Source organism: Ovis canadensis, chromosome 8 (genome assembly GCF_042477335.2).
Source record: "Ovis canadensis isolate MfBH-ARS-UI-01 breed Bighorn chromosome 8, ARS-UI_OviCan_v2, whole genome shotgun sequence".
Lineage (NCBI taxonomy): Eukaryota > Metazoa > Chordata > Mammalia > Artiodactyla > Bovidae > Ovis > Ovis canadensis.
The window spans coordinates 39,048,120-39,061,447 of NC_091252.1; the positions used below are offsets into that span (position 1 = coordinate 39,048,120).

The window sequence follows — 13,328 nt, forward strand, 5'->3', positions numbered from 1 at the left end:
AACTTCTTTGAATTTAAGTATGCACACATACTTCTGAATTGGTGACCTTTCATCACCTGGTTAACTCTCCACCAATTCTGTGTATTTTCTTTTATTTCTTTCTTTCTCCCTCCCTCCCTTCCCTCTTTTCTTTATTAATATTCTGTCCAGTGTTTGTGTTTCCTCTATAGAAAAGTTGGTTCAAATGACTTAGTGTGCATCACTAACTAGAAATTTCCTACATACAGCTTTATATCCTATTTAAATTACAATATGACAATTTTCCCATGACATTAAATATTCTTCAAAAACATATTATATTACTATAGAAAATATAGTCACCTGTTGTTCTAGGATCATATTCTTCTCTCGTTCTACATTGAGAACCATTCTCTTTGTATATTCTAGTTGCTTCTCTAGGAGGATGCAGCGAGACTGGGCTGAGCTTAACTGCATACTTATATCTATGAAAAAGAAAAAGTAATAATGAATCATATCAGATAGTTATCACAAGAAACGTATTATATGAATTTAATTAAAAGTCAGAAGTTCAAAACTTCTTTACTTCTGAATAATGACTCTCCCAAAATTATTAACATAAAATTTGTGAATATCTCATTAATTATATATAACTAATTTAACATTGACTCATAAAGACCCAGAGAGTATACTTCTGAAAGGGAACGACGTCAGTGACTTGTGGGATCACAAAAACTTGGCTATTCCTGGGAAAGAACACCATCTGGAAAACAGAGGACCTAACAGAACATTTCATACAAAGATGGGCACAATAAAGGACAGAATGGTAAGGACAGAAGAAGAAGATATTAAGAAGAGGTAGCAAGAATACACAGAAGAACTATACAAAAAAGATCTTCATGACCTAGATAACCATGATGGTGTGATCACTCACCTAGATCCAGACATCCTGGAATGCAAGGTCAAGTGGGCCTTAGGAAGCATCACTACGAACAAAGCTAGTGGAGGTGATGGAATTCCAGCTGAGCTATTTCAAATCCTAAAACATGATGCTGTGAAAGTGCTGCACTCAATATGACAGCAAGTTTGGAAAACTCAGCAGGGGCCACTGGAAAAGGTCAGTTTTCATTCCAATCCCCCAAAAAGGGCAATGTCAAAGAATGCTCAAACTAACCGCACAATTGTACTCATCTCACACACTAACAAAATAATGCTCAAAATTCTCTAAGTGAGGCTTCAACAGTATGTGAACCGTGAACTTCCAGTTGTTCAAGCTGGATTTAGAAAATGCAGAGGAATCAGAGATCAAATTACCAACATCCACTGGATCATCGAAAAAGCAAGAGAGTTCCAGAAAAACATCTACTTCTGCTTTATTGACTATACCAAAGCTTTGACTGTGTGGATCACAACAAACTGTGGAAAATTCTGAAGAGATGGGAATACTAGACCATCTGACCTGCCTCCTCAGAAATCTGTATGCAGGTCAAGAAGCAACAATTAGAACTGGACATGGAACAACAGACTGGTTCCAAATAAGGAAAGGAGTATGTCAAGACTGTATATGGTTACCCTGTTTATTTAACTTATATGCAGAGTACATCATGAAAAATGTTGGACTGGATGAAGCACAAGCTGGAAGCAAGACTGCCAGGAAAAATATCAATAACCTCAGATATGCAAATGACACCACCTTTATGGCAGAGAGTGAAGAGGAACTAAACAGCCTCTTGATAAAAGTGAAAGAGGAAAGTGAAAAAATAGGCTTAAAACTCAACATTCAGAAAACTAAAATCATGGCATCTGGTTCCATCACTTCATGGCAAATAGATGGAGAAACATGAAAACAGTGAGAGACTTTATTTTTCTGGGCTCCAAAATCACTGCAGATAGTGATTGCAGCCCTGAAATTAAAAGACGCTTACTCCTTGGAAGGAAAGTTATGGCTAGCCTAGACAGCATATTAAAAAGCAGAGATGTTACTTTGCCAACAAAGGTCCATCTAGTCAAAGCTATGGTTTTTCCAGTGGTCATGTATGAATGTGAGAGCTGGACTATAAAGAAAGCTGAGCACTGAAGAACTGATGCTTTTGAACTGTGGTGTTGGAGAAGACTCTTGAGAGTTCCCTGGACAGCAAGGAAATCCAACCAATCCATCCTAAAGGAAATCAATCCTGAATATCATTGGAAGAACTGATGCTGAGGCTTAGCTTCAATACTTTGGCCACCTGTTGCGTGGGAAAGATTGAGGGCAGAAGGAGAATGGGGCGACAGAGGATGAGATGGTTGGATGGCATCATTGACTCTATGGACATGAGTTTGAGTAAGTTCTGGGAGTTGGTGATGGAGGGGGTAGTCTGGCGTGCTGCAGTCCATGGGGTCACAAAGAGTCGGACACAACTGAGCGACTGAACTGACTGAAAAGTCTCTTCCCTAATAATACATTTCTTCTCTTTCCGAAAACTCAGATATATGCATTCTACCATTTCCATTTTCCTTATTTCTCAACTACTGATCACATAGTTAATTCTGTAGGAAGTAAGCAACCTCATTCTAATTCTTTACCTTCCTTGGCTATTTATTCTACTTTTGTTCAGTTACCTCAGGACTTTTTTTTTTCTCCTCATTTCTTCTATTTTTAAGTCAAAACACAAACTTGAACCTTGTTTATGAGGGTGATATAGTGTAACAGGGGGGAAAAAAGCCACAGTTTTGAAGTGAACTTTATAGCACTTATGTTCTAAATCTCTAAAACTTGTGTCCAGAAGTCCTTTTCCTAATTTCCTTAGAAACCACCTACCTGTCCACTTCTTCCAATTAATCTTTTAAGCTATTTTTATTGTTTTATTTTTATATTGTTTAATTATTAGCATTGCTTTGTATTTTCAAATTTTTAAAAAACTAGTAAAAATAGGAAGCATTTTAATTATATTGCAGGCTAATAATATATGATATGATAATAATATATAATATTTGATATGATAATTATTGCCTTTCCCAAAGAAAGGCAATGCCAAAGAATGCTCAAACTACCACACGATTACACTCATCTCACACGCTAGAAAAGTAATGCTCAAAATTCTCCAAGCCAGGCTTCAACAATACGTGAACCGTGAACTTCCAGATGTTCAGGCTGGTTTTAGAAAAGGCAGAGGAACCAGAAATCAAATTGCCAACATCTGCTGGATCATGGAAAAAGCAAGAGAGTTCCAGAAAAACATCTATTTCTGCTTTATTGACTATGCCAAAGCCTTTGACTGTGTGGATCACAAGAAACTGTGGAAAATTCTGAAAGAGATAAGAATACCAGACCACCTGACCTGCCTCTTCAGAAATCTGTATGCAGGTCAGGAAGCAACAGTTAGAACTGGACATGGAACAACAGACTGGTTCCAAATCGGAAAAGGAGTACATCAAGGCTGTATATTGTCACCCTGTTTATTTAACTTATATGCAGAGTACATCATGAAAAATGTTGGACTGGATGAAGCACAAGCTGAAAGCAAGACTGCCGGGAGAAATATCAATAACCTCAGATATGCAGATGACACCACCGTTATGGCAGAAAGTGAAGAAGAACTAAAGAGCCTCTTGATGAAAGTGAAAGAGGAGAGTGAAAAAGTTGGCTTAAAGCTCAACATTCAAAAAACAAAGATCATGGCATCTGGTCCCATCACTTCATGGCAAATAGATGAGGAAACAGTGGAACAGTGGCTGATTTTATTTTTCTGGGCTCCAAAATCACTGCAATGGTGATTGTAGCCATGAAATTAAAAGACATTTGCTCTTTGGAAGAAAAGTGATGACCAACCTATAGACAGCATATTAAAAGCAGAGACATTACTTTGCCAACATAGGTCCGTCTAGTCAAGGCTATGGTTTTTCCAGTGGTCATGTATGGATGTGAGAGTTGGACTATAAAGAAAGCTGAGTGCAGAAGAACTGATGCTTTTGAACTGTGGTGTTGGAGAAGGCTCTTGAGAGTCCCTTGGACTGCAAGGAGATCCAACCAGTCCATCCTAAAGGAGATCAGTCCTGGGTGTTCACTGGAGAGACTGATGTTGAAGTTGAAACTCCAATACTTTGGACACCTGATGCGAAAAGCTAACTGATTGGAGAAGACTCTGATGCTGGGAACGATTGAGGGCAGGAGGAGAAGGGGACGACAGAGGATGAGATGGTTGGATGGCATCACCGACTCAATGGGCATGGGTTTGGGGGGACTCCAGGAGTTGGTAATGGACAAGGAAGCCTAGCATGCTGTAGTTCATGGGGCCGCAGAGTCGGGCACGACTGAGCAACTGAACTCAACTGAATAATACATGAATTTTGTTGGTACTCTGAAAATATTATAATTCCTAAATACAACTTGCCTAAAAACTTAATTTTTCTTTTAATCTCAATAATTTATGAACTGGGATAACAGATAATATACAGGCAAGTTTAAAATTATATCCATTTAGTGCAAATATCAAAACATCTGAGAACAAGCCCACAAGGTGTGAACGCATATAAGAACAAGATATTGAGTAAACCTTCTTAGACTGGGCTTTTTATATTCAAGTTGTAAACTTTGGTAACCTCTTCCTTCTGAGAATTATTGAATTTTCTTACCTTTTTTCTGCTTTATCAGTTCCTCGTGTGCCAGATTTCTTTCACTTGTTTCATTCTCCAAGGCCTTTTTATATTGTGCCGCTTCTCTGGAAAGAATGTTCAGGTTATCTTCAGCTTGTGTTCTCTCTAACTCTAAACGATGAATCTTTTCCTGAAGAGTTTTTAATGCTAAAATAAGAGCTGTTGAAAAAATTGTCTTGATATTTTAAGTGAGAATTTTTGAGCACTTATAATCATAGCAGCATATAAAAGTGAGCAGTATATTTTTGTTACTTAAGTTAAAAAAAAGTAATTTATATTCCTCATGAAAAAGAAAAATGACTAAAATTCTAAAAAGGAACAAATTCTAACATGTCTTATAAAAATAAAATATTTATGATTATATTTAGTAGTTTTCTAAGTTTGAGATGTGAGAAAGCTAATAATCACATTTTAATTTAACAAGGCAAATATGTTCAAAACATATGCAAAAAAATATATATGTATATATGTGTGTGTGTGTGTGTGTATAGAGAGAGGGAGAGAGTGGGAGAGACAGGAGTGTGGGAGGAAGGGAAGAAGTGGGTGAAGAAGGCAGGAAGAGAGGGAGCATGGGAGAAAGGAGAAGAAGTTTGAGGCATACAAGTCTGAGCATGGATAAGGAAAATTAAAATATGCTGTTCACTAATTAACAAGGAAATTTAGGTTTAAAGTTAAAAATTGTTCTCAGTTCTTGATGTATTCAGTTTCAGTCAAATCACAAACATTTATTGTTTCTTTGTCCAAGATATAATGTTAATTATTAGGACATATGAGGTAGAACATTGCTTCTTCCATCAAGAAAAAATTACAATCTAGTGGTTTAACTGATGTCAGGCTTGAAAGATTGTGATACACATGTACTACTATAATTATTATTCAGATACATTAATATCTTCATAATTCAGGTAAGCTCGAGTTATAAAATTTTCAAATATTATATGTTCTCAGTTACAACCTCAAATTATAAAACTATAGATGAATGGAATATAAATAAATGTTCAAGATTAACTTTCATATAGTTCATATCCAACTAGAAAGATGTTTGTTAGAGATTATTGTTTGATTTGGATTAATATTTCTTATAGTTGCTTTGTCCACAAAGCTATAGTCTATTTATAATGGCAACCACTATTATAAAAGATTAAAAAACATGGCTATCAGCATCTTAGAAAGTAATGTGTATGGTACAGGTATGCCTGGAATCATAAATGTTTTTCTAATTCAATTTTAAGATTCTCTTAAACTTATATTTTAAAAGTTATAATACTTGTATCTTGTATTTACTCCAGTGAACTGGATTCATGACGAATTTTCAAGGGTAATTTTGGATATATGCAATTTCTGAATTTAATCCTTGAATAAGATTAAAATCAACTTAATTCTTTAATATTCTAACCATCTTATTCTTTAGAAGGATTCTCCAAATCTGACCTTTTATTCTTCAGAATATTTTCCTATTTTTAGTGACATTTTAAAGATAAATTTGTAATATGTGCCTAGCTGGTTATATTAATCTTCATCTTATAGCAAAGAAGCCAAAATAAAAAATGTTAAGTAACTTAAATTTACAGAAACTTTAAGCAACAGAGTAAAAATTAGCATTTTACTAAGATTAGTTAAATACACAATCATCTTATTTTCTACATAAAAATGAAAAGTTTTATATAACATGCTTCCTAATTTCCCTAATTTAAAATATGATTTTTATTAGCATTACCTTGGCTATTTGGACTATGAAGCATTTTAGAAGATGTAACTTCTAAGTTCACAGAGTAGTGAGTCTGAGATGATTCATCACTCTGAGTGACTGATGGAACACACACTCTTTCTGGAGGTTTAAGATAGCTTCCGACTATACTGTGCATTAATTCAGAATCCATTCTCTGTAGAGAATAAAGGAAAGACATAGTATAGCATCATTTTTTTCCTATGTGAATAACAAAGATATCAGAAAAAATTCAGGTGGAACTTTTAACATAACTATATAGTCATATACTGTGGAATTGTGTCTTTATAAAGTTTATTGTCACAAGTTCAACCATAATAAGTTCACCAGTAAAAGAAAAAAATGACAATTTACTCTATAAACAGTATAGACAATTCTGCCTGATTCTCAGAGTATATGCTCTGAAGTGAGCATTACATGAGTGGTATGAATTTCCTGGTTTCTCACTTGATTGTAAGATCATCATCTGAGCACTCCTCGACAAAGTTTGACTCTAGCATTCAAACATAAAGTACATATTCTAAGAGACAACATAGCTTTGAAACAGAAGCCACTCATATAATATGATTCTCTAGACTCCAATATGACTTCCTAAGGTATTTTTAAGGGTAATTTTGGATATATCAATTTCTGTATCTAAGCCTTGAATTCTACAACCCTATTTAATGCACTAGCATTCTAAGCAGCTAGTTTAGGATTCCAAATCTAAAAATCTAAAAGAGCTTTATCTTGCCATTTTGAGTTTTTTTTGTATGTTTGTTGGAGAGCCATTTTAAGTATCTTAGCACGTAATTTGTAAAGTTTCCTAAGTCATTTTCTTTTTCTTTCTGTAATTTAAATATTTTAGAAATTTATTATACTTAATAGATTATAGTCAATGTTAATTAATAACCACACTGAAGCAGAAAATTGTTTATATACAAAACAATTCACCAGCACAATTTTTAAAAATAAAGTTGCTTTAAAATGTAAATTTAGAACTTCTTTATATAAATTAATCTACTTTAATTTTTGAGAATTGCAAATTTTCATTGATTTCACTACCTTCCCAATTCACAAGGCAAGGGAAGACACTTCCGTGACTGTGTTTCCTGTGATGGCAGGAAACATACTTCACTCAACAGGGTTTTCTGCTTAGCCACTGCCATGGTGTGTTGTCTTCAAGGACATTCTTCATCAGTCTAGATTAGAGGTTAGATAGCCTAGGAAGCTTTGCCAGAATACTTGATGCTCTTAAATCTTGAAAGGCAATCTTTTTTTTTATTGTTATCAGCACCGGCTACCATTTACTAAACATGTCTCTGTCTCTCTGGGTTCTTGCTCCTCAGACACTGTCTGCTCCCCACGGGAAACTGTATCTATCTAAACTGTTGTTCCTTCAAAAAATAAGAGAGCAAAGTTAGGTAGAGCACCAAAGGGCAGATGTTCTGAACATGACTGTACATCTTCAGAGAGAGGGATGTGTTTAAAGCTATCCAAAGAACCTTGGAGTTACTCAAGATACTCGATTTAGTTTTCAGCTCCTGTTGAGTCTCTCCAATAATGAAAAGAATAAAATGTTGGATTAATCACTATACACTGAAGTCCTTGGGAAGAGTGGCTGCTTCCTCAGTCCCAAATATGGTATTATTTTACTAGATGAATTTTTGCATGAATTAAAAAACAATTTCAAATTCAAAGGTTTTAATGTATATGAAATGATTACTCAGAAGATACCAATAAATTAAAAATTAGACCAAAGTTTATTTAAATTAAGTGTGTAAACACATCTGAAAGTAGGCATAAGCAGAATAAAAACCCACTAGGTTATGATGAAAAGAAAAAGGCAACAATAAATGAGAGACAAGAGCCATGAGTTTTCACTGTACTAGGGGTTCCAGCTTAAGCCTTATAACCTAGTCCTATATTGTAAGCGAGTGCTTAAAAATTGTTGTTCAGTTGCTAAGTCATGTTTGACTCTTTGCAACCTTCTGGACTACAGCATGCCAGGCTCTTCTGTCTTACAGTATCTCCCTGAGTTTGCTCAAATTCATGTCCATTGAGTCAGTGATGCTATCTAATCATCTCATCCTCTGCCACCTCCTTCTCCTTTTGCCTTCAATCTTTCCTAGTATCAGGGTCTTTTGCAATGAGTCAGTTCTTCACATCAGGTGGCCAAAGTATTGGAGCTTCAGCTTCAGCATCAGTCCTTCCGATGAATATTCAGGGTTGATTTCTTTAGAACTGACTGGTTTGATCTCCTTGTTGTCCAAGGGACTCTCAAGAGTCTTTCCCAGCACCACAATTTGAAAGAATCAATTCTTCAGCGCTCAGCCTTCTTTATGGTCCAACTCTCAGATCTGTAAATGACTCTGGAAAAACCACAGTTTAGAACATATAGACTTTTGTCAGCAAAGTGATACCTCTGCTTTTTAATATGCTATATAGGTTTGTCATAGTTTTCCTTCCAAGGAGCAAGAGTCTTTTAATTTTAATGGCTGCAATCACCGTCTGTGGTGATTTTGGAGCTCAATAAAACCTGTCACTGCTTCCACTTTTTCCCCTCTTCTATTTGCCATGAAGTGATGGGACTAGATGCCATGATCTTAAGGTTGTTTGAATGTTGAGTTTCAAGCCAGCTTTTTCACTCTCCTCTTTTCATCAAGAGACTCTTTAGTTCCTCTTCGCTTTCTGCCATTAGAGTGTTATCATCTGCATATCTGAGGTTGTTGATATTTCTTCCAGCAATTTTAAATTCCAGCTTGTGATTCATCCAGCCTGGCATTTCACTGATGTAGTCTGCACAGAAGTTGAATAAGTGACAATGTGCAGCCTTGTCGTACTCCTTTCCCAATTTGGAATCAGTCAGTTGCTCTATGTCCAGTTTTAACTGTTGTGTTTTGACCTATATACAGATTTCTCAGGAGGCAGGTAAGATGGTCTGGTACTTCCTTCTCTTTAAGAATTTTCCACAGTTTGCTGTGATCCACACACTTAAAGGTTTAAGCATATTCAATGAAGCAGAAGTAGATGGTTTTTCTGGAACTCCCTTGCTTTCTCCATGATTCAACAAAATGTTGGCAATTTGATCTCTGGTTCCTCTGCTTTTTCTTAATCCAGCTTGAACATCTGGAAGTTCTCAGTTCATGTACTATTGAAGCCTAGCTTGAAGGATTTTGAGCATAATCTTGCTAGTATAGGAAAATAGTGCAATTGTATGGCAGTTAGAACATTTTTTGGCATTGCTCTTCTTTGGGATTGGAATGAAAATTGACCTTTTCCAATCCTGTGGCCACTGCTGTTTTCCAAATTTTCTGGCATACTGAGTGCCGCACTTTAATAGCATCTTCTTTGAGGATTTGAAATAGTTCAGCTGAAATTCCATCACCTGCACTCACTTTGTTTGTAGTAATGCTTCCTAAGGCCCATTTGACTTCACACTCCAGGATATCTGGCTCTATATGAGTGACCATGCCATCATGGTTATCCAGGTAATTAAGACATTTTTTGTACAATTGTTTTGTGTATTCTTGCTATCTCTTCTTAATCTCTTCTGCTTCATTTAGGTCCTTACCGTTTCTGTCGTTTATTGTGCTCATCCTTACATGAAATGTTCCCTTGATATCTCCAATTTTCTTGAATAGATCTCTGGTCTTTCCCATTCTATTGTTTTCCTCTATTTCTTTGCATTGTTCATTTAAGATTCTCTGGAACTCTGCATTCAGTTGGGTATATCTTTCCCTTTCTCCCTTGTCTTTTGCTTCTCTTCTTTTCCTCAGCTATTTGTAAAGCCTCCTCCTCCAACCACTCTGTCTCTGTGCCTTTCTTTTTCTTGGGGATGGTTTTGGTCACCACCTCCTATATAATATTATGAACCTCTGTCCATAGTTTTTCAGGTACTCTGTCTACCAGATATAATCCCTTGAATCTATTTGTTATCTCCACTGTAATCATAAGGGATTTGATTTAGGTCATACCTTAATGGCCTAGTGGTTTTCCCTACTTTCTTCCATTTAAGTCTGAATTTTGCAATAAGAAGTTCATGATCTGAGCCAGTCAGCTCCAGGTCTTTGTTTTACTGACTGTATAGAGTTCTCCCCTCTTTGGCTGCAAAGAACATAATCAACCTGATTTTGGTATTGACTGAAGCTGAGGTACCACTGCATAAAGAAACTATCCCCCACCTGAAGAATGTGTTAGACACAAATACTTAACTGCAAAGCATTTTCACTTGCTCTTGAGGGAAGCAAATGTTCCAAAATGGTCTGTTTAAACAACCAATGTCTATACTTGCTGGCGGCTGACTGTGCCATCATCATTGCATAATCCCAGAGGACTATTAGGGAGACAGCATTTAGGAGGCGATAAGAGATACTACAAGAGGGTCTTGAAACAGAGGACTCTCTGTTTGGCATTTCACTGGTAATTCTTGGTAATTCGCTGGTAATTCTTTCAAGTTCAGATTTTTCTTTAGAGAGACTGGAAAAAGGTCAATAGTTCTGTTTCTTTTATCTGGTTTTCTTTGTGTATGCATATAGGTTAACTTATCTAAAGAACAAACACAGTTAAGGTTGGACTAACTTTATTTTATTGTTAATGTATATTATTATACTTTAAAAAGTATTCTTACTTTTTTTTTTCTTACTGAGTAGAAAAATCTGTGGTTAAGGGATCTGCCTTATAGGTTCTCTAATAGATATCACAATCTATTATTTATAATATGTAATAATTATAGTGTTAAGATAGTGATATAAAAACAAACTGGTCAATAGAAATTAGTAAATCTAAGAACTTCACATCAATACTTCCAGAGGATTCAACAAATGATTCATTTGTTGTCCGTTCAATAAATGATGTTACAAAAAATAGGGGGAAAAAATCCAGTTAAACATTTATCTGACTGCACACATCAGTATAAAACTTCAGATACAGTACAGAGTTAATTGTCTTCTATTAAAAAAAGCAGTGGATAGTTAATATAATCTTAGAAGAGGGTGAGACATTTTATGTTTAAAATCAGGGAGAAAATAAAAATAAAGATATAAAGGCTACATTAAAATTCATATCACAACATATAGAAATTATGAACAAAACTGAATAAAATTGAAAGACAAAAGGAAAGCAGAATATATTATTTGCAATGCAGCATTCTGTCAGGAATGTGTTACCTGAATCTTAGCACATCACATAAGCCCCAAATGAAAGACATTCTATTTTCACAAAGGAGGGACTGTATTCTTAAAAAATGTCAATGTCATAAAAATGAGGACACTTCTAAGTATATATATCCAAAATAATTGAAAGCAGGGTCTCAAATAGATATTTGTACACTCATATTCATAACAGCATTATTCTCTACAGCCAAATGGTGGAAACAATCCAAACATCCATCAATGAATAAACAGATAAACAAAACATATAGACATACAATGGAATACTACTTGGCCTTAAAATGAGAGGAAATTCTAACGCATGCTAAAACATGGATGAACACTGAGGACATTATGCTAAGTGAAATAAACCAGTCACAGAAAAACAAATACCGTATGATTCCACTAATATGAGTTATCTAGAGTAGTCAAACGCATAAAAACAGAAGTAGAACAGTAGCTGAGGGGAGGGGCAAATGCAGAGTTGTAGAGTTCCACTTTTCCCAGATGAAAAAGTTCTGGAATATCAGTTATACCACAGTGTACAGGCTGTACAACAATGTGTGGTAGGGGAGACAAATTAAAAACAAGATATGAATCAATGGGATCAATTCCATAACAAAAGCATACATAGAGTGTCACAGGAACACAGAAGAGAGATAATCTAACTCTTTTTGCTTGACAGAGAGATAAGTAAAGCCAGAAATAATTTGGCATTATGAACAGTTTGGAAAGAGTAGTTTAGGTAAATATGGCAGAGTGAACATATACACTGATTTTTGCTTCCTCTTTAAAACCACTAAAATAATATTAAAACTTTAAAAAAGTTATAAACCTACAAGGACAAAGAAATCAGAAAAGGTGACAACAATATAACTTTGGAAATGGAAAACAGATGCACAAGTAATAACAGACTTAGCTAATGCAAAAAAGGCAAATTCCTAACTCAAGTAATGAAAGTGACTTTTAAACAAATCTCTAAAATGGCTCATGAATTAGCTGTACCTCCGTAAATAATGGGAGTCTCAGGTGGCTCAGGTAAAGAATCGCCTGCCAGGGCTGGAGATGCAGGAGAAGCGAGTTTGATCCCTGGGTTGGGAAGATTCCCTGGAGTAGGAAATGGCAACCTACTCCAGTATTCTTGCCTGGAAAATTACATAGACAGAGGAATCTAGTAGGCTACAGTCCATGGAGGTGCAAGGAGTTGGACTCAACTGAGTATGCACACACGCAGTGTGAATAAACTTATAAGTTGTTAAGATAGGGCTGAAACCTAGTGGACAGGATGAAAGTTTAATTTAGAAGTAAATTATATGTCTAAATCCCCATTGCTTCTCCACATAACTGGAGATTGCTTTATCCCCCATCTGGAAAGAAAATTAGGAGTTTAGTTTTTTTTTGTTGTTGTTTACAAAGAGGGAATTTGGGAGTATCTCTGGATTGGGGGACACTCAGCACACGTGAGGGTGGGAAACCAGACTGAAAGCAGCAAGATTCATTTCACAGAATAGATGGGGAAACAGTGGAAACAGTGTCGGACTTTATTTTTGGGGACTCCAAAATCACTGCAGATGGTGACTGCAGCCATGAAATTAAAAGACACTTACTCCTTGGAAGGAAAGTTATGACCAACCTAGATAGCATATTCAAAAGCAGAGACATTACTTTGCCAACAAACGTCTGTCTGGTCAAGGCTATGGTTTTTCCAGTAGTCATGTATGGATGTGAGAGTTGGACTGTGAAGAAAGATGAGTGCCGAAGAATTAATGCTTTTGAACTGTGGTGTTGGAGAAGACTCTTGAGAGTCCCTTGGACTGCAAGGAGATCCAACCAGTCCATTCTGAAGGAGATCAGTCCTGGGATTGCTTTGGAAGGAATGA

At 35.8% G+C, this 13,328-nt stretch overlaps 1 protein-coding gene across 5 annotated transcripts in view; it reads right to left on the reverse strand.

Annotated features, from left to right (window-relative positions):
- The window catches only part of CEP57L1 (centrosomal protein 57 like 1), an 86,029-nt gene that overhangs the window by 18,434 nt on the left and 54,267 nt on the right, over nucleotides 1-13,328 (reverse strand). For 2 of the 5 annotated variants that reach the window (XM_069598156.1, XM_069598154.1), the window contains exons 2-5: nucleotides 12,454-12,593; nucleotides 6,311-6,476; nucleotides 4,573-4,752; nucleotides 322-443 (exon numbers count right to left, since the gene is read on the reverse strand). In XM_069598156.1, the coding sequence (XP_069454257.1) occupies nucleotides 322-443; nucleotides 4,573-4,752; nucleotides 6,311-6,473 (465 nt within the window). In that variant the 5' untranslated portion in view covers nucleotides 6,474-6,476; nucleotides 12,454-12,593. The remainder of the gene's footprint in view (nucleotides 1-321; nucleotides 444-4,572; nucleotides 4,753-6,310; nucleotides 6,477-12,453; nucleotides 12,594-13,328) is intronic. The other 3 variants (XM_069598155.1, XM_069598153.1, XM_069598158.1) reach the window with 2 other exon arrangements.